The following is a 19,425-nucleotide window of genomic DNA, read 5'->3' on the forward strand; positions in this document are numbered from 1 at the left end:
TGAAGACATTTCTGTATTTTTCAACCTCGAGTACAATTTAGGCTGTGGGCAATCTCACGCCCAGAACCGTATCTGCTGGCTGCCAGCGTGACAACGGGCCTCAGGCCGCCGTGGATTTCTCTGAGGACCCTTTACGCTATTTCTAACTCCGGATGCTGAGGAGAGGAAGTATGACGACAATGAAATCACGTGTGCTGAGGCGCTGGGTTCTGGGGACCACAGATGGGGGTTCTGGGCTATGCATCAGGGTCTCACTGACTGCCGCCGTGAGCAGCAGACTTCGCTCGCGTATGCCAGAATGGGTTAGAGAAAACGGTCCTCCACCACGTGTTTTAAAAACACTCCCCAGCAAACTGCATCCAACGCCTTTCACTAACCCGGGTTTCGGCGACAGGACTGTCCTCAGAGCAAGGACACCTGCCCGAGTCTCAGTGTCGTGTTCTGAATCTTGTTCTCGGGCCCGGACCAAGCCTACTTCTCACAAAGATCAGATGCTCGTCTCTTCTTGCTGTCACATCTCTTAAACAGGTGCTCTGCACCCCCTGAAGAACTGAGAATACAACCGTAAAGGCTTTCCTCTCCAGAAACAGAACAGTCAAAAGCATAAATTAGGTTAAGTGGCTTCATCTGCCTCAGGTCACAGCTTATAACCCAAGGTTCCGTTTTCCCCTCGAACAGGGTGTGCTTAGGTTGATACAATGAATGAGTCAGCTGATGGAAAAGTTAAAAATGTCCTTTACTGAAAGATATGTATCTTTACAAAGAGAAATAGCAAACAATCCGATCTAGGAGTTTAAATAAAAGGAGGTGACTTTAAAACTAACAATATATATAAAGCTGAAGTCACTGCCTTGGATAATTTATGCGCTCACCCAATATTCTAATGTAGGACATTCATTCTTAAGGCAGAAAAATTGAATCTGACATGTAGTGACTTGGCTCTTACATCCAAGGGTCAAACTGGGAGTAGATGTGAGCAGACAGAGTCCTTGCTAACAAGGACTTATCTATCGGTGGTGACAATTTCCTTGTGGGAGGAGGTCACGTAAGAGACACACACTTGGGAGAACAGAAAAAGATGAGTTTTAAGACACACAAACATCCTTCAACGAGAGGTCAATGAGACTAGGTTTTTCTACTCTGAGGTCAAACTACCCCCGGAACGAAGCAACAGAACTCCGACGCGCTCCGTCTGGTACACGAAGTGTCGGGATATCAAATCGTGAACTTTGTGGAGGGCATTACTTCAGGCTCCAGTTTTCAAGGTCTAGTATAAAAGGCAGCCTGAATAGTTCAAAAGCAGTTGAATGTCAACTCCTGCTGCTACTCCCGCCCCGTCGGCGAAATCGTGTGCAGGGAGGTCAGTCCGTATTAAAATATCGATGAAGCCCCCAACACGTGTGCAAAAATACCCCTCGGTTCCTAGCAAGACTACCTCGAACGAAAACCATCCTAACGGCAGAATCAGAGGCATCATGGGACGGGCCGGCCCGCCTGGGGGGACAGGTGTCAGGGGTGCAGGCCCCCGCCTGGCAGAGCCTTTCCCGAAGACCCGGGCCCCGAGCCCTTGGGCTGCGGGAGCTCCTTGGCCTCAGCGTCCCGGTGCCCGAACGCGAACAGAACCACACGTGAACCTAAACGACCCTTCTGGAGCAGGTAGTGGTGGCCAGAGCCCCTCAAGCGCCCTTCGTGTGCCGACTGCGGACGCCGTAGCTCTGGAAATTGTCGCAAGTGTAGGAAGGTGATCCACCGAAGTTCCCGAGACGTGAAGGCTGTCTTCTTTCACGGTGGCAGGAGTCCATGCAAGGTTTGTAAACAGCGATACAAAATACTGTAAACATAACTTAACAGAGCTTGTAGAAAACAGAAGTAAACCCCAATTTACAAGTGGGTAAAAAAAACCGAGGGTGGCTTCGTACAAAGTTCTCCCTCCTGCGCCAAGTGATTCTTTTGATTACAAATATAATCCTGAGCTGAAAAACTGGGATTTGGGGGAGAGCCATCTTTGCATACAAAATACCCAAAGGACGCTTCTTACTCTCTTACTTTTCTCTGGGGACAGTCACCGGTCGGAGACAGTTCTGAGGGTGAGACTTGGGAGACCTTTTATAGTTTGGTGTGGCGCCCAGGTCTGGAGCCCGCCGAGGGGCCGGCCACGGAGGCGGCCGCGGCCGCATCCTCGGCCTCCTCCAGTTCCTCCTGCAGCTCCTGGCTGACGCTGGACTGCAGGGCCGCGGGGGTGAGCCACTCCTTGGGGAGGCAGCTCTGGAGGAAGGGGATGCAGGAGCTGAAGTAGGCCAGACGATTGATCCAGCGAGGAATCTCCTTCCCGCAAAGAATCTACGGAGGAGAGAGGGGGCGGTGTCAGGTGAGCGAGGTGAGGGTCCCCGGTCCGGTGCCGGGGGACGGGCAGGCAGGGTGCGGGCTGAGGGTCCCCGGTCCGGTGCCAGGGGACGGGCAGGCGGGGTGCGGGGAAGCACATAGGCTGGGATGACAGGCAGCCGCCACCTCCGGAGGCTTGTCAAGTGGCTCACTTTCTACACCTACAGCATCAAGCTAATTCCGTCTGGCTCCCTGCAACTGCTTTGAGACTCCATGTCAAGTGCTCCAAACAACACAGCAGGGAAGCCTTGCTGACACAGGGACCAGAGTAACACGCTCCAGACGGTCAGAGCGGCCGGTCTTGGGTATCCTCCCCGCCGTCAGTTGTCCCCTTTCACAGATTCCTTCCTACTTCCGTCCAGTCTCCGCCACCCCATTTGTCCGGGCCCGCGTTCTACCCTGTTACTTCTCGTGTTGGTCAAGAAACGTCTCCACGGATGCAGACCCGGCTTTGCGTCTCTGCGGTCAGAACCGGGCTGGAAGGCCCGGCTGAGCTTTCATCCGCAGATTCTGCTAGGGCTGTGGGGTGCAGGCATGGGGCCGGGGGGATTCCCTCCCAGCTGAGGGTCTGCAGCGGCTCTCTGCCCACTCCCCATCCCTACCCTGTCCTTAGAGGACTCTGGGCCATAACCCACACCCTCGCCAATCTCAAACAGTAAGAATCGGGTCTTCCACAACTAACTTCACTTTTTTAATTTTTTTTTTAAAGTTTATTTTTGAGAGAGAGAGAGAGACAGAGAGACAGAGAGCACAAGCAGGGGAGGGGCAGAGAGAGAGACAGAGACAGAGAGAGAATCACAGGCGGGCTCCACAGTTAGCATGGAGCCCGATGCAGGGCTCAAACTCATGAACCACAAGACCATGACTTGAGCCAAAACCAAGAGTACAACACTTAACCAACTGAGCCACCCGGACACCGCGGACCTCACTCTTTATCACACTCCTTCCCGTCTGCAGACAACACGGGGCTGGCTTACTGTGTCCCTGCTTCATTGTCCCCTTAGCAGTCCTGCCTCCAGTCATGTCAAAAATCATGATCCTGACATCATATCTGAATTGATGACCTTGAAAAAAGGTTTCAAAATATCTTATGCTCCCAAATTAGCTAAAATTTAAGTAAACTGGTACTTGCAATTAAGCAACCATGTAGCTTTCCTTCCTAAAGGGATTAGCCTTACAAGACAAGTTACATTTCCTTTAATACGAAGTCTCTGTCTTAACAAGTGAGATGGCCTCACTCGAGGGAAGATGGCATATTTTGACCAAATCCGATCAGCTGGCCCGGCAGCACAGAGAGGTAGAGAGTACTTAAGAATACTTGAATATGTCCATAAACTACACCTGGAGGAAAGCCGAGCAATGGACCTTACACAACGCCATGCCCGTCCCTCTGTGCTAAGAAACACAGGGGAACATTTCATGTATTTTATACCCACAGCACGTTCAGGTATCTGCATACCTGAAGGCTGACCACAGAAGAGGCGATGAGGGATATTTAAGTTAACGTACAGCCACCGCTGACTCGTCAACAGCCACTTCCTTCATCCTGCTTCCAAAGTCCTGGTTTTACTCAGCAGGCACCCTCCCTTCTTCCCACGTCCATGTGCTTCCTGGGAGGCTGACTTTATCCCAACCCGGGGGGGGGTGTGTGTGTGTGTGTGTGTGTGTGTGTGTGTGCGCACGTGCGCGTGTACGCGCGCCCTGATCAGGCTAAAACAGAGGACAGTAAACTACAGCCTCCTGATTTCGTAGGTGAAGTTGTAGCAGCCGTGCCCGGGAGCTGAGTTCTCCACGGCAGAGTGCCGTCCGTGACCAGTCCTACAGCCTAAAAGATCTCCCGCCCGGCCCTCTCAGAAGTGTGCTGGTCCTCTACCAAGCCAGCGTCTGTAAACTTTGAGTCCAGACCCACCAGTGAGTCATTCAGCATCAGACTGTAGAGAGGTGGGGTAATTGTGACGCTTGTTTTAACGTGTTACGTGTACATGTGTGTTTAGACTGGGTCATGGTGTAAAACATATTTCTTACTGTGGGTAGTGGTTTATGTAGCAAAATTACTTTTGCATTTAAGCTTCAAGCAGTGAGTCCCCTGCTAGAGATCTACCCCAGAGACACGTTGGCAAAATACGGAGAGATGTACGTAAGGGGATATTCATCACAGCACTGTTGGTAACGGCACGAGTGGCCATCCCGGTCTTGTTCCTCATCTTTTCCCCACTGAGTATGACGCGAGCTGTGGGCTTGTCCTGTACGACCTTCATTATGCTGACGTACGTCCCCTCTACACCCACTTCGTTGAGAGTTTTATCAGTGGATGCCGAATACTGTCAAATGCCTTTCTGCAGCTACTGAGATGACCGTATGATTCTTTTTTCTCATTTTCTTCATGTGGTATATCGCACTGATTGGTTCGCGACTGTGGAACCACCCTGCACCCCTGGGATAAATCCCACTCGATCACGGTATAGAATCCTTTCGATGTATTGCTGAATTTGGTTTGCTAATGTTTTGTAGAGGATTTTTCCATCTTTGTTCATCAGGGATACTGGCCTGTGATTTTTTTTTTGTAGCGTCCTGGTCTGGTTTTGGTATCGGGGTGAAGTTGGCCTCGCAGAATTTGTTTGGAAGTGTACTCATCTCCTTCATTTTTGGAAAAGTTTGAGGTTAGGTATTACACCTTTGCGTGTTAGTCACCAGTCAAGCCGTCTGGTCGTGGACTACTGTTTGCTGGATTTAACCTCCCTAGTAAATTGGTCAGATTTTCTACTTACAATACAGTCTCGGGAGACTGTATGTTTCTAGGAACGTCTGCTTCTCCTTGGTTGTCCAATCTATGGACAGAATTGTTCGCCAAAGTCTCTAACGCTCCTTCGTATTTCTGTGGTGTCGGCTGCGATTTCTCTTTCACTTTTGATTTATTTGAACCCTGTCTCTTTTTTCCTTGGTGAGTTTGGCTGAAGGCTTGTCAATTTTGCTGATCTTTTTCAAAGAACCAGCTCTTAGTTTCACTGATCTTTACCACTGTCTTTTTAGTCTCTATTCATTTCTCCTCTGATCTTGAGTACTTCCTTCCTTCTACTAACTTTGGGCTCTGTTTGTTCTTTTCTAATTCTTTTGGTGGAAGGTTAGGCTGTTTGAGATTTTTCTCATGAAGTCAAGTATTTTTAAATCTGGGAGGAGAGGAAATTCATGACACTTAAACAAAACTACACAAAAAAACCTCTTGATTACTTTTGGAGAAGTGAGCTGTGTCAGCGGTCCCCCAGACCAGCTCCTGGTTAGACCGTGATTTGCCAAGAAACCCACGGGACTGGGTACACAGCTGCAGTCGCAGCTCTCATTTACTACAGGGAAATGGACGAAAAGTGCAGAGGAAACCACGCACAAGCTGTCAAAGGGCCTCACCCCATGGAGTCACACAGGATACACTCAGGTCCCCCCTGCAAGGAGGGGGGACAACACATGTGAAATGTCCACCAGGGAAACTCACTGGACACCCAGCATCCAAGGTTTTATTTGTGCCTGTTCGTGTAGGCACCTGCTTCTCAGCATGTGCCAAGATTTGGGGTTCCCTGGAATGGGAGCAGGTGTCTTGCAGGAATCACGCTATGCACACAAGGTCAGGCCTGGTGAGCTGCCCTTCCATCTTGCGACTGTTGGCGGCCCTTCCGAAAGTCAAGTTCTCAGATGCCATCCAAGGCCCCAGTCTTTCATAGGGACAGCAGCCTCTGACCCGTTTTAACTTTTTCTACACCCCCCCCTCCCCAAACTTAGCCAAGCTGTTGCAGCAAATATTACCAAAGGACCCTACACAGCAGGGTGAGGCCAACCTGGAGTTTTGATTTCAGTCACACCTTTTAGGGCTCCTGGACCTAGCCAGTTAGAGCAAACCCCACTAAAGCAAACCCGTAAAGGCTGACTTTAGAAAGCCGAGTGGCTTCCACCTGAGTTTTGGTGGGAACCCTCTTCACCCGGCCCGAGGTGGGGTCACGAGAGGGCACCCACACAAGAACCGATCCCAGAGGGCACACGTGACACCCCCAGAACGGGAGGTTTACGGCGTGAGGGCCCCCAAGCAGGGCACGCATGGGTCAGGCAGCACCGGTTACAAGGCCCCCAGCGTGCTTCCTCACTGGCAGTGAACACCGTGGGACTCGCTCGAGGATGAGGATTTTTGTCCCCCCAAAGCCGGTAAGCTGAAATCCTAACCTCGAACTTGACTGCTGGTGGAAGTGGGGAGCCTGGGAGGTGGGCGGGTCATGAGGGCCCAGGCCTCACAAATAGGATTGGTGCCCTTACCAGGGATCTGAGAGCCCCTCACTCCTCCTGCAACCTGAGGCCAAGGCAAGAAGCGGCCTAGGACCTCACTAGAAGGCTGCATCTGCCAGCGTCTGGATCCTGGACATGAGAAAGAACGGTCTGTTGTCTCTTAGCCACCGGGCCTGTGCTGCCCTGTTACCGCTGCCCAAACGCACTGACAGGGCTTCCGATCTGGCCTGAAAGATCAGTCGAATCTTGGAGGGTCTGCCCACAGACAGACCCAAACAGTTCTGTCCATCCTCGAGACCAGGTTATCGGCCTCCACTCTGTGCGGCAGGTGCGGGAACAGCCTCTCTGCTGTGTCAGCACTGTCGCTGGCTCGCAGGTGAGCAGCCTGGCGGAGTCCAAGGTGCTCGCAGCAGCTCAGAAAGGCAAGACGCAATGGCTGGTCTTTAGGACGAGGGGAGGAGCAGCATCGAGAAACAGGTCATGAAGGCCGCCTCCCCGCCCGCACGCCTCCCCAGGTGCCAGGATTTTGGTTTTCGCGGTCACGAAATCAGTGTGCGCCGTTTGGCAATCCTAACTTTACGCTTTAAAAATTATCCTTTACTTTCATCTGGACTTTTTTTTTTTTTGGTCTGGAAAGGACATATGCGAGAACAGAAGCTGTCACTGGAAAATATTTTTATGTGACTTAAACTAGATGGACACATCGTTATCAGGCACTGGTCAGGATGAAATCCTGAGTTTGCAGAAGATTTCACAAGGGGTTTACAGGTCACCCCTCTTCTCCCTGACCGTTTAGCCTGTGAATGGCCTAGGGAGGAACACTCCAATTCTGTGGCTGCTGCATTTGGTGACGGCTCTGCCTCACTAAGGAGCGCAGGGGGAGTGGGGGGAAGGTGGTCTGGCTGCCCCCCTGACGCCACCACTGCAGCAGCCGAGGGGCCCCGCTCTCCCCCACTTGCGGGTTTTGGCAAGAATCCCTGGTTAGCGACACGGGGCCGAGCGGCTGGGCGCAGGGGGCCCTGCTGGGGAACGAGCCCCTCCCCGGGCACACCTGCATGCCACCTGGACGGAGCGGTCAACGTCCATGACACTTGTGGCGGGGGGCTCCGCGGACGGGGGTCCCGACCCGCAAGGGTCCCCAAGGAGGAGGCCGGTTCCCGGGCCCGCACCTGCTTTCAGTCTGGCCCGGCGTGGAGCAGACAAGGGCGGGTTTCGGCCGACAGTTCGGTGCAGGCAATCGGGATTGTGATTTCAGGATTTCGAGAAAAGGCCAGGACAGTAATGAGTGAGTGAACACGGTGCACAGCTAGGGAGCCACATTTCTAAGGTTAAGCAACTGAGGTTTTCCAAGGCCCCTTTCAAGACCAGCTGACAAATATACACGTCCGGCTGGAAAATCCTCACCTCCCTGCCTCAGATAACTGACAGTATAAGGGCTAATCAGTATCTAAAAACCGCGTTTTAAAACCCCGAAGCTCATCTGGAAATTGTCTCTCTCTGTATGTCGTCTGCCTTTAGAGGCTGCGAGAGGCAAAAACCCTACAAAAAATCCCAGTTGTGGAGACAGGCGTTCGTTTAATAATTGAGACTTAAATCCACCCACTCTGCGGCTGCAAGAAGTGAGAGAGCTGTGTCCACTAAGGCGTTTTCTCCCAGTATTCCCGAGACGGTCCCTGCATCCCCTATACAATTATAAGCACGAATCGTTTTACATCAACTCCTATCGTATAATCACAAAATACAAAGCCATTAAAAAATTCCCCTTTTCTTTCCTGACTGGGAATTTCTTCAAACCCCCAGCAGTAAATTTAGTGAAGACAGTTTGTTGTTCCAGCCGTCGGGGGAGGGCCGAGCTGGGAGGGGGTGGGGGCTCAGTAGCAGGGCCCCCCTGTCCCCCTTCTGACCTTGCTCCGGCCCCAGGAACGATTTCATCATGCCCCCTCCCACTCGGAGGAGGCAGCAACCAATGGTCAGCATTTCGGGCTCACCCACAACTCCACTTGGGGAATTGGGGAGCTTCCCTCTTCTCTTCCTGCCCGGAGAGGGAACGAAGCTCAGGCATCACCCGGGCTACACGTCCCTGCCTCACGTCAGCGGCCTGGCTAAAACGGCCAGGTGTCCTGGGGCTGCATCTGTCATTCCCAGTTCCACAGGCCACTTTCCCACTCACAACGGACGGCAGCTGCCCCGTCTGCACACCGAGGACACGGGACTGGGTGCCATCCAGGATCTCTGCCGATTCTCCCATTCGATGGATCCCTGAACGCGTCTCCGGCAGATGGGGTCAAGGAGGCCTGAACCTTCCTCATTCCTGGGGAACAACCGGGTCGCCTCCGTGGAACTGGCGTACGCATGAGCCTGGGGGTGCTTCTGTAACTCCCATGTCGGCACAATCACTAGCGAGAAGATTCTGACTCAGCCGGCCGTGCAGGGGTGGAAGCGACGTGAATCTTGTGTCCTACCTGCTGCAGGTCCCAGGGACCCATTCCAGGCCGCACGCAAGCCCGGGCCTGTCCAGAGCCACGCGGGAAGGGATGAGGACCACCGGGATGGCAGCTTGTTCTGTCCCTCACACCCTCCGGCTTCTGCAGGATGGGACACTGCCCTGCCACCAGCCGCCACAGGTCAACAAGCGGAGAAGCTGTCTCAGGGCTAGCGGATTCTCCAGCCCTTATCTCATAGTCTCATGTCTTCCCTTTGGTTTCTGTTTTCAGGTCCTACAATTCTCAGGTCTCCTGGCTTGGGAGTCCAGAACAGGGAAGGCAAGTAAGTGCCTGTGGGGTGTTCTGTTGGCAGAACGAAATTTCAAGACTGCAGAGATGGACGGCTTGTTAATAATTTTAAGTGCCAGGGAGAAAAATCATACTGGCAACTAATATAGAAAAGGAAGAATCTTGTGGCTAAGTAGCAGAAGTGGTTCAGGCTTTAATTTCTTTCTTTCTTTTTTAATTTTTTTAGCAGTGGAGACTTTTTTTTTTTTTTTTTAAGTTTATTTTGAGAGGGAGTGAGAGAGAGCAAGGGCACATGTGAAGGGGGTTGAGGTGGTGGGGAGAAAGGGCAGAGAGAGAATCCCAAGCAGGCTCCACACTGTCAATGCAGAGCCCAATGCGGAGCTCAACGCAGGGCTCGAACTCACCAAACGTGAGACCGTGACCTGAGCTGAGATCAAGAGTTGGACGCTTGGGGCGCCTGGGTGGCCCAGTCGTTTGAGTGTCCGACTTCGGCTCAGGTCATGATCTCAACGTTCCCGAGTTCGAGCCCGATGCTGGGCTCTGTGCTGACAGCTCGGAGCCTGGAGCCTGCTTCAGACTCTGTGTCTCCCTCTCCGTCTCTGCTCCTTCCCCGCTCATGCTGTCTCTCTCAAAAATAAATAAACTTAAAAAAAAAAAAAAAAAAAAGAGAGTTGGATGCTTAACCAACTGAGCCACCCTGGTGCCCCAGCATTAATTTCTTTAAAGAGGAAGTTCAGGTTGGAAGGGAACAGATTAGGATAAGAAGGGACGATTATCAGCGCTTACCCTCCCTGTGGCGAAGTCGTGAATGGGGTCACAGTTTAACGCGGTGCCCACTCGGAAGCCACCGACCTCAGAAAGGCCACTCAGATGAGGCAAAGAACCAGAATGCCACACTTTACACAACACGAAGACTCGGGAAGACAAGGAGGAAACGAGCAAAGGAAAGAGCAGTGCAGTGGGCACACCAGCGGAGGTTCTGTGCCTGAAGGAGGCAGGGTGACAGCGGAGGGCGTGTGCCTGAAGGACCGCAGGGTGACACTTGCCTCCGACAGCGCCGAGGAGAAGTGGTTGCAGTTCTTGTGCATCAGGTGGTAGGCGTTGCCCTTGTACTCCTTGCCCAGCTCCTCCACAATCTTCTCTATGTCGTCCTCCAGGAAGTCCGTGCTCCCTAAAACTACAGCTTCTCTTAAAGAACAAAAAGGAAAAGAAAGAAAGAAAGAGAAACCACAGTTGTGTAAGTTTCAGGTATGGAGAAAGAGCGTGTTTCAAGACTTGTTCATTTCCAGGGATATTCTGACTGGTTAACAGAGTGGAGTTAATGCACTAAGACTAAAAGGTAAATGAGATACTTTTACATTTTGTTTTACTTGAGCTTTTGCATTTCTGCCATAAACTCTTAAGTCTGTTACTTCTAAATCATACCAATGCAAACTTGGTCATTTTCTTTAGGAAGCAGCGCGTCATATACTGAAAACACACGGTCCCGTTATTTTTACAAGCACCGTGGAAGCAGCCAGGTTACTGCAGACCCAAATCGTGCTGCAAATATTCCTGCTCAATTATACTGGCCAGTGAAGAGCTGGCCATAATCTCATTCAGAAATAGTCTTTTACGTTATTGGCTTCTGTGCCACAGGGACACAAACTACCAAACAACTACATTTTTTTTTTTTTTTTTTACAGCATTGTAAAAACCAACCAACCAACCAACCCCCAAATTAAAAACCAAACACCCTCCACCCAACCCCCACCCTGGAAATGCGACAGACATGATATCCAACAGAAAGCAGAAGTTAAGTCAGATACAAATTAGGCATCCAAGAAAACTACAAATACCTAGAAAACCCTTTCATCTAGCAGTCCTGCCAAAAGGGACACCTGAGGAACAGACTCAGGACGGCACTGGAGCAAATCAGTGACAGGCTGGGAGAACCATGAACTTGGTAGTGATCGACATGGGTAGTAGCCCTACCCTGAATTTCAATGTTAACAACCTCATTTCGCTATTTTCCACTTGGCAAGTTAATGATTATAGGCCCAGAAGGTTCTTTAGAGCTCCTTGAAACTAAGGTTCTAAGTATCTCTTCACATACAAACCTTAACTAAGAAATGGAAATTTGGATCATTAAGCATTCAAATTCTCAGTAAGGTCCAGAGTATTTTGGTTTCTCGACAGGCGTACTGCATGCACCTTAACAATAGCTTCTCAGCTAATCAACTGTTCGGGTATTTCAAATGTATCAACAGTATCCCTTTCATTGGGAAAAATGAAAAGATTACAAAAAAAAAAAATCCTACCATTTCTTTTTCTCTTCATGCATTTTATGAAAAAAATTTTAATTTGTTTTGAGTACAGTTGACACGCAACGTTACGTTAGTTTCAGATGTACAACACAGCGATTCTACATCTTTGTATGCTGTGCTTGCACTCGCCAGGAGAGTAAAGAGGTTTCTAATAGTGTCAGGTAGGTCACAGCGACCCTTTCTTCCATCTCTCTGCACGGGAGTCTGAGGGGGAAGCTATCACTCACATACACACGTTTTCTAAGGCAGAATCCAAGTTACATACTAAAGTAAGAACATTTCTAAAGTACACAAAATAACTCACGTGGGTCCTGAAAAAAAGCAAAAGACTAGGTTATTTCAGGCACTTCATCTGGCCGATTCTCATCTTTACACAAACTCCGATAGGTTCGACTTTAAAATAAATGTCAGCAACTAAAACAGCGTTAAAGAAACATTTTAACTTCCTAGATTTTAGTCTACAGAGTGACTTCCATAGGCCTGAAAACAAGCTTTGGCACCTAAGACAGTGTAATAAAAATTATCCTCCCTACTTACTTAAATTTAAATGTTTCTCCTAGTTCAGAAGCATTTCCTGGGGAAATTTCAAATATTCCAGAAAAGGGGTAAGGATGGCCACCATAAGCAAATTCTGAAAAGAGAAAACTCATGATTTTTAGTATTTATCACACAAAACTTAACCAGAATGCTGAATTAGCTTTAATAAATGATGAGGATAATAACGACACCATCTAAATATTTTCCAATTTATCAACGCTTTCACAAATATCTCAGTCTCGTTTAGCTGTTACGTGTAACAACAGTCGATACAAAAGGCCTGATTCTGATAACGAAAGACACTCAGAGGTGACCCTGACTCGTCCCCTCTCGTTGGCAGGAGGAGGGTGACTATCGCAGGTGACCATGGTCTCTCTGCCCATGTGTCGTGCCAAAAGACATGGGCGGTCAGTTCTGCACTTTGCCACTTTCCAAATTGAAGGCATCAAATTTCAAACTCAACACTTTACTGGAGAAACTCACTAACAGTAATGAGCTTTCATGGCTCATGGGTTGAAGGCTCTTGGTTTATCTTTGAATAATGAAACATTACCAAACCTGGAAAACTGAATTCAATCCCCCTCATTCAAGAAAACAAGCAAGCTGCCGAGTTAACGTATACACCTCTCCACACATACTCTCACGGAAGATCTTTCAGCTCTGCGGGAACTACTTGTACTGAAGGATCATGGGATATAAACTCTCATCCAGAACAGAAGTGGAGAAGGAAGGAATTCAAATTTCTGGTATGAGATATTTAGATATTTAAGTGGCAAATCTTAGTGGACTTACTTAAAAAATTACAAACAAATGTTTAAATTAATCTCATCTCTTAGAATTTATTAAATCTAATCGTGAAAGGTCTTAGAACAAAGCATGGGTGAGAACAAGGCACATACCAAGTTTACTTTTGATTCAGACCTTCCAGAAAAAAAGCAAAGGTCTGGATAAGAAAGTGTTTGGCATTCAGTTCTGAAATACACATTAAAACTTATCTTAACGATAGTACTTTATAATAAACCTTGTCGATAATCAGGTTGGATATGGAAAGATTATGTTTAGATTTTTAACTTCTTCAAGTCCATTAAGGAAAGTCACAGAGCCATTTATTCATCTGTTCAAGAAGCGTCATTTACTTTCAGGAAGACATCTGACCTTAGCTTTGCTAAACTTATACGAACATGTTCCGAACCATGTTTCTGAAGACTCCTGAATCATTTGGTGGAGGGGCGCAATGATTAGACAGGTAACGGAATAATGACTGGCACGTAAGAACACCTGGGTTCAAGTCCTAGTTCTAAGAACTATTAGCAGCTGATCTGATCTGACTTCCAGCTGATCTGAGCTTTGGTTTCCTTGCTTGGAAAATGGAGAAAGTGCCACAGGCCCACACGTCTTTCTCTACTTCACAGCAACGGGATCAAGCGGTTCACAACTTGGTAGCACTTAGAAAACTGTAACACCAGAGATTCAGTTAAAGGGGAAACACGCAACTCTGGCAAAAGCCAAGTCAAACAAGGGCGCAAACCCACAGATGACGAGGCCACCCGCAACAACACGTAGTGACCGCTGACTCTTTGGGCAAGAGCCTCCTTGCTTTTGGGGATTATCTGGGAGACAGACAGACAGTGCAGGCTTCCAACTCACATGGAGCTTAAATGGCACATCTCTATAGCGAACGTGTGATACGCTACGCTGCACCCAGAAGCGGCTGGTGTGGAATGTAAGAAACGGACAGGAGAAGCACCACACCGACCCAGGTAGGTAATGGAGCCTCTTCCTTGCACCAGCTACAGCAGGGATGCGGTCTTCACGGGGAACTCTGGGTGGACTGCAACGCATATTCTCAGGGCCCGCACAAAGGCCGCCTGACTGAAGCACGTGACAGACATTTCTGCTACGGGGTGAATTTAGGATTCAAAATAATGTATTTTTACAACCCCAACGAAACTGGAAATGTGGTCCGTCTTATGCAGATCATTACCGCTTACAGCTTGACCTGCAGGAAATTATCCTGCACCAGCAGCGGGAATTAGAACAAAGGAAAAAGCTGTTAAAAACAAAGCTGCTTGGTTTGAGTGGCTCCTGTCATATTTATCATAATTAAGTAAAAGGGCTTGGGCTAATGACAAAGGCCATCGTTCTTGAGCAAAAAGCTAGATGGAACCAAGGGCAGGATTTGCTCAGTGATATTTTCCAACCTTATAACTACACACTTGCAAGTCTCCAAAAACAAAATTTAATACTGAAATTCCCTCAGGAAATTGGTATTTCAAGTATGACACTCTAGCACCAATACTCTCCCAACCAGAATGACGGTTTTTCAAAGCACAAGGCTTCTTAGGAACTCCGTCCGGTATTTGTCAGAGCAAAACTGTGGCGGTGAAATAATCCAAGAAGCAACTGCTTTTTAAGCCGCTGTATCTGGGAGAAAAGATAACTCAACAAACGTTATGTTCATGAACTTGAGTACTTTCTCCTCAAATGCATTCAACTTGGGCATTTTCCCAGACTGCAGTACAAAATGTGGGGAGATTTTCTTCAACTTTCTGCAGTAATGTATGGAAGCAGTTGCAAAAAAAGAGGAAGACCTATAGTGATGATTTTGCGAGTGCTTTAAGAGAAAACAGTCTTCGGAAAGCCTGTTCACACGGTGGGTACACGTACCTCTGCCGTATACTTCAATTCCTGAATGAAAAACTCCAATTCCGATGGACGAGGTGTATTCATTCATCCAGTACTAGGAAAAAAAGGAGAGATTCAGAATATCTGTTCGTTTAAAACACAGCGCCACACGATAGCAATTATGACCCCTAAGTCCTTCACGGAATATCTAGGTCTTTCTAAGTCCATTTCTCAGTATTTTTCCTTCTGGCCTCCAAACGCCACGATAAAGGATTGGTCCAATCTCTGCGCCTCTGTTGGTACTATGAATGCCTCCATTTGCAAAGGCTTAGAGCGAAAACCATAAGACCTAAACCTGGTCAGGTTGGGGGGACAAACGGATATAAAAGCTCTCCTGTGACTTTAAAAAAAAAAAAAAATCACATATAATTTATGCTTTCACATCTATTTTTCTTCTAGCTTCAGCTTTTCCTTCTGTTCTCTGGTGAGCTCCCTGAAGACCGGGAGATGTCTTACTAGTTTTCAAAAACACTTGAAAACCACCCATATGGCATTTCTGTCCTGGCTCAGTCCGAAGCTGGATAATGATAATATAGGAACAAATAAGAAGAGGCACAAAGGCTCCCACAACCTTCTTACCGTCGGCAGGAAGAAAACATTCCCAGAAAAGGCAGTATCTGAACTGGGTTTTTAGGAACCAATGAAATTTCCTCGGATAGAAAGTGGGGGTGGGGTGGGGGGGGTGGGATGAGGTATAGGGGGATGGGGAGAAATGTCTGGAAGAGTGAAGGGAGTGCACCAGCATCGTGATGTGAATGCTGGGGGTGACCGCGGAGAAGCACAAGGACTGGAAGGGGTCTACCTAGAAGCGTCGATGAGTCAAGAGCTCATTAAACAAACACTTAGGCGGCACTTAACAGTGTTACAAACCCATTAGATTTCTTCCAGGTTTAGAGGATAATTTGTCTTTAATTTTTCTGGGTTTATTCAAGTTTTACCCTTGGTTCCAGATCCCTAACCAGTTTCTCCCAGACCCAGGGGAGCGCACGTTCACATACATTGCCGCAGGAAGCATAAATGGGCAAAATCGATTTATTTTGTCCTAAAATGTACCCGGAAGAAAAACGAAGCAGTAATAATAAGCAAGGGATATTTGAAAAAGAATAAGGAACTTTCTTATCTAGATATTGATACATTCATTAAACTGCTTTAGAACAAGATCCTTGCGTACATAAGAATCTGGTGTATGATAAAGTTGATGTTTATGATTAACGATAAAGGATGAAGTATTAAAAATGTGTTGACAAAATACATTATGCATAAAGATATACTTCATGTACCTAAGAATTCCAGTGTGCCTAAAAATAACCATAGAGAAGAAAATAAAATAGATTGAAAAAAATCTTAACTGAGAAAAGATGACCTAGATAAAAGCAAAACCTTAGAACTTACACCGGAAAACCACAGACGTTTGACAAACATTTCCAACTTTTTATTGGGTAAAACCGCATGAATGACATCAAAAGATAAACCACACACAGGGGGACAAATTCGTAACACTCCATAGCAAAGATTAGAATGAGCTGCGTCTTCCTCTCTAAAAGATTCTCTTTGGTTCCTGAGTTCTGACAGCAAGTCAGGAACGTCGTCATCTGAATCCGTTTGATTTTGGATACAGCAGTGAGGGTACATATAGGAAGGGATTTCTCAAGACTTTATCAAATCTACGTAATTCCAGAGTTTAGGTAGCAGAAATTCAGACCACAAAGGATACAGTGTACGAAAGCTCCATTAAAAAAATAACCCCCATGGACAAGTGAGAAATCACAGTAGAAATCAGTGGCTAACAAACATGAATGAACATTCTCACTAGAAAACAAAAAAATATTGATGAAAACAGTAAGCTACCATTCTTTTCTTAACCCATCAGATTGGCAAATATAAAAAATATTGCTAAATATTGCCGGTGTTGGTAAGGGTGTAAGGAAGCTACTGCAGAAGTGTGAATCAATGACAGTTAATTAACCATTCTACCTCTTGGAAATCTATTCTATAGAAATACTTGAACATATGCGGAGACATACTCCAGGATATTCACTGCAGCTGTCTAGAATACTGAAAACCTAGAGACAACATAAATATCAGTTACGGTAAATCCGTAGTATAAACTATCATACAGCTCCTAAGAGTGAGGTAACTCAGTACAAAGGGACATAAAAAGACACATAAAGTAAAACACCAAGTCACGATATGTTATCTGTGGCATGGTCACATTATTTGCAAAATAAATAAATATGCCCTTTGTGCATGTTTACATGCTAAATATGGAAAAAATACAACAAAACTGCCATCAACTACAGCAAAAGAAAGTTTGAAGGATACAGTTCAATCTCTGTTCACAGTTTGGGAAAGGGGCGTAGCTACAGCAGGGGCAGGGGTGCAGTATAAAGGGATACTTTCGGGGTGCCTGGGTGGCGCAGTCGGTTAAGCGTCCGACTTCAGCCAGGTCAACATCTCACGGTCCGTGAGTTCGAGCCCCGCGTCAGGCTCTGGGCTGATGGCTCAGAGCCTGGAGCCTGTTTCCGATTCTGTGTCTCCCTCTCTCTCTGTCCCTCCCCCGTTCATGCTCTGTCTCTCTCTGTCCCACAAATAAAAATAAAAAAACGTTGAAAAAAAAAAAAATTAAAAAAAAAAATAAATAAAGGGATACTTTCATTTTTACCTAAACATTTGAAGACAGTTATTGAGGTGTAATTGACAATGTTACACCAGTTTCAGCTGTGTAACACAGCGATTTGATATTTACACACACTGTGACATGGTCCCCCTAATAAGTCTGGTTCTCCTCTTTCACCTTACAATGTTATTGACATACAATACATCCTAGTGAGCTATTTATTTTATAACTTGAAGTATGCACTCCTTACTCCTCTTCACCCATTTTGCCCTCCCTTTCCCAAAGACCCTCCCCTCTGGCAACCACCACCCTGTTCTCCCTTGGTCTGGGTTTTTGTTCTGTTTTGTTTTGTATATTTCACACATAAGTGAAAGCAGGCAGTATTTGTCTCTTTCCGTGCATCTGCGTTATTTCACTTCTAATACACTCAAGGTTCATCCGTGCTGCAAATAGTAAGACTTCATTCTTTTTTATGGCTGAGTAATATTTACATGCTATACTACTCATATGGCTGAGTTCTCAGTCAATCAACCACATTTGCTTTAGCTGTTCATTCACAGATGGACAACTAGGTTGCTTCCATCATCTTGGTTACCGTAAATAAATCTGCAATGAACACAGGAATGCACGGTATCTTTTTGGATTAGTGTTTTCATTTTCTTTGGATAGATACCCAGAGTACTGGAATTGCTGGCTTATAAAGTTGCTCATGTTTTAATTTATTGAGGAGTCTACATACTATTTCCCATGGTGGTGGCACTAATTTACAATCCTACCGATAATGCAGGAGGGATCCCTTTTCTCCATATTCTGTTATTTCTTGTCAGAAGAAATACCTTGTCAGGTAACAGCCATTCTGACAGGTGTAAGGTGAGATTTCATTGTAGTTTTGATTTGTGTTTCCCTGATGATTGGTGATGTTGAACATCTTTTCATGTACCTGTACGTCTTTGGAGAAACATCTATTCAAATCATCTCCCCATTTTTTAATCAGACTGTTTTTTGCTACTGGGTTCTGTCAGTTCTTTACATATATTTCGCCCACTCAGCGGGTTGCCTTTTCATGTTGCTGATCATTTCCTTTACTGCATAGAAGCTTTTTAGTTTGATGTAGTTCCATTTGTTTATTTTTGCTTTTGTTGCCCTTGCCTTTGGAGTCAGATCCAAAAAAAACATTGCTAAGACCAGTATCAAAGAGCTTATCACCGCCTAGGTCTTCTAGGAGTTTCATAATTTTAGGTTTTACATTCAAGCCTTTAATCCATTTTGAACTGATTTTGTCTATGGTGTAAAACAGTGCGCAGCTTCATCCTTCTGCATGGAGCTGTCTGGTTTTCCCAGCACCATTTATTAAAGACACTGCCCTTTCCCTATACTCTATTCTTGCCTCCTTTGTGGTAAATCAACTGACCAAAAAATGCACGGGTTTATTTCCATGCTCTCTACCTTTCTACTGATGTATCTGTTTTTATGCCAATATCATACTGTTTTGATTACTAGAGCTTTGTAATATTTGAAATCAGGGAGTGTGATAGCCCCAGCTTTGTTCTTCTTTGTCAAAATTGGTTACTCAGGTCTAAAATCTGTTTAGAATTATTTCTAGTTCTGTGGACAATGCCACTGGAATTTTAACAGGGACTGCACGGAATCTGTAGATTGCTTTGGATAGCATGGACATCTTAACACTATTAATTTTTTCAGTCCTTGAGGACGAAATATCTTTGCTTTTTACTTGTCTCCATTTTTTTTCATGAATGTATTATAGTTTTCAGTATATAGGTCTTTCACCTCTTTGACTAAATTTATTCCTAGGTATTTTACTCTTTTTGATTCAACTGTAAATGGGACGTTTTCTTGATTTTGCTTTCTGACAAGTCTGTTACTAGTATACAGAAACACA

The 19,425-nt window shown here is 46.6% G+C and overlaps 1 protein-coding gene across 3 annotated transcripts in view; it reads right to left on the minus strand.

The window, feature by feature from the left end:
• Nucleotides 1-715: 715 nt before the first annotated feature.
• DESI2 (desumoylating isopeptidase 2) overlaps nt 716-19,425 on the minus strand; it is a 45,709-nt gene continuing 26,999 nt past the window's right edge. For 2 of the 3 annotated variants that reach the window (XM_078440995.2, XM_078440996.2), the window contains exons 2-5: nt 14,891-14,963; nt 12,224-12,317; nt 10,427-10,568; nt 716-2,340 (exon numbers count right to left, since the gene is read on the minus strand). In XM_078440995.2, coding sequence (XP_078297121.2) covers nt 2,107-2,340; nt 10,427-10,568; nt 12,224-12,317; nt 14,891-14,963 — 543 coding nt within the window. In that variant the 3' untranslated portion in view covers nt 716-2,106. The remainder of the gene's footprint in view (nt 2,341-10,426; nt 10,569-12,223; nt 12,318-14,890; nt 14,964-19,425) is intronic. The other variant, XM_078440997.2, reaches the window with a different exon arrangement.

Source organism: Panthera onca, chromosome F1 (assembly GCF_046562875.1).
Source record: "Panthera onca isolate mPanOnc1 chromosome F1, mPanOnc1 haplotype 2, whole genome shotgun sequence".
Classification (NCBI taxonomy): Eukaryota; Metazoa; Chordata; class Mammalia; order Carnivora; family Felidae; genus Panthera; species Panthera onca.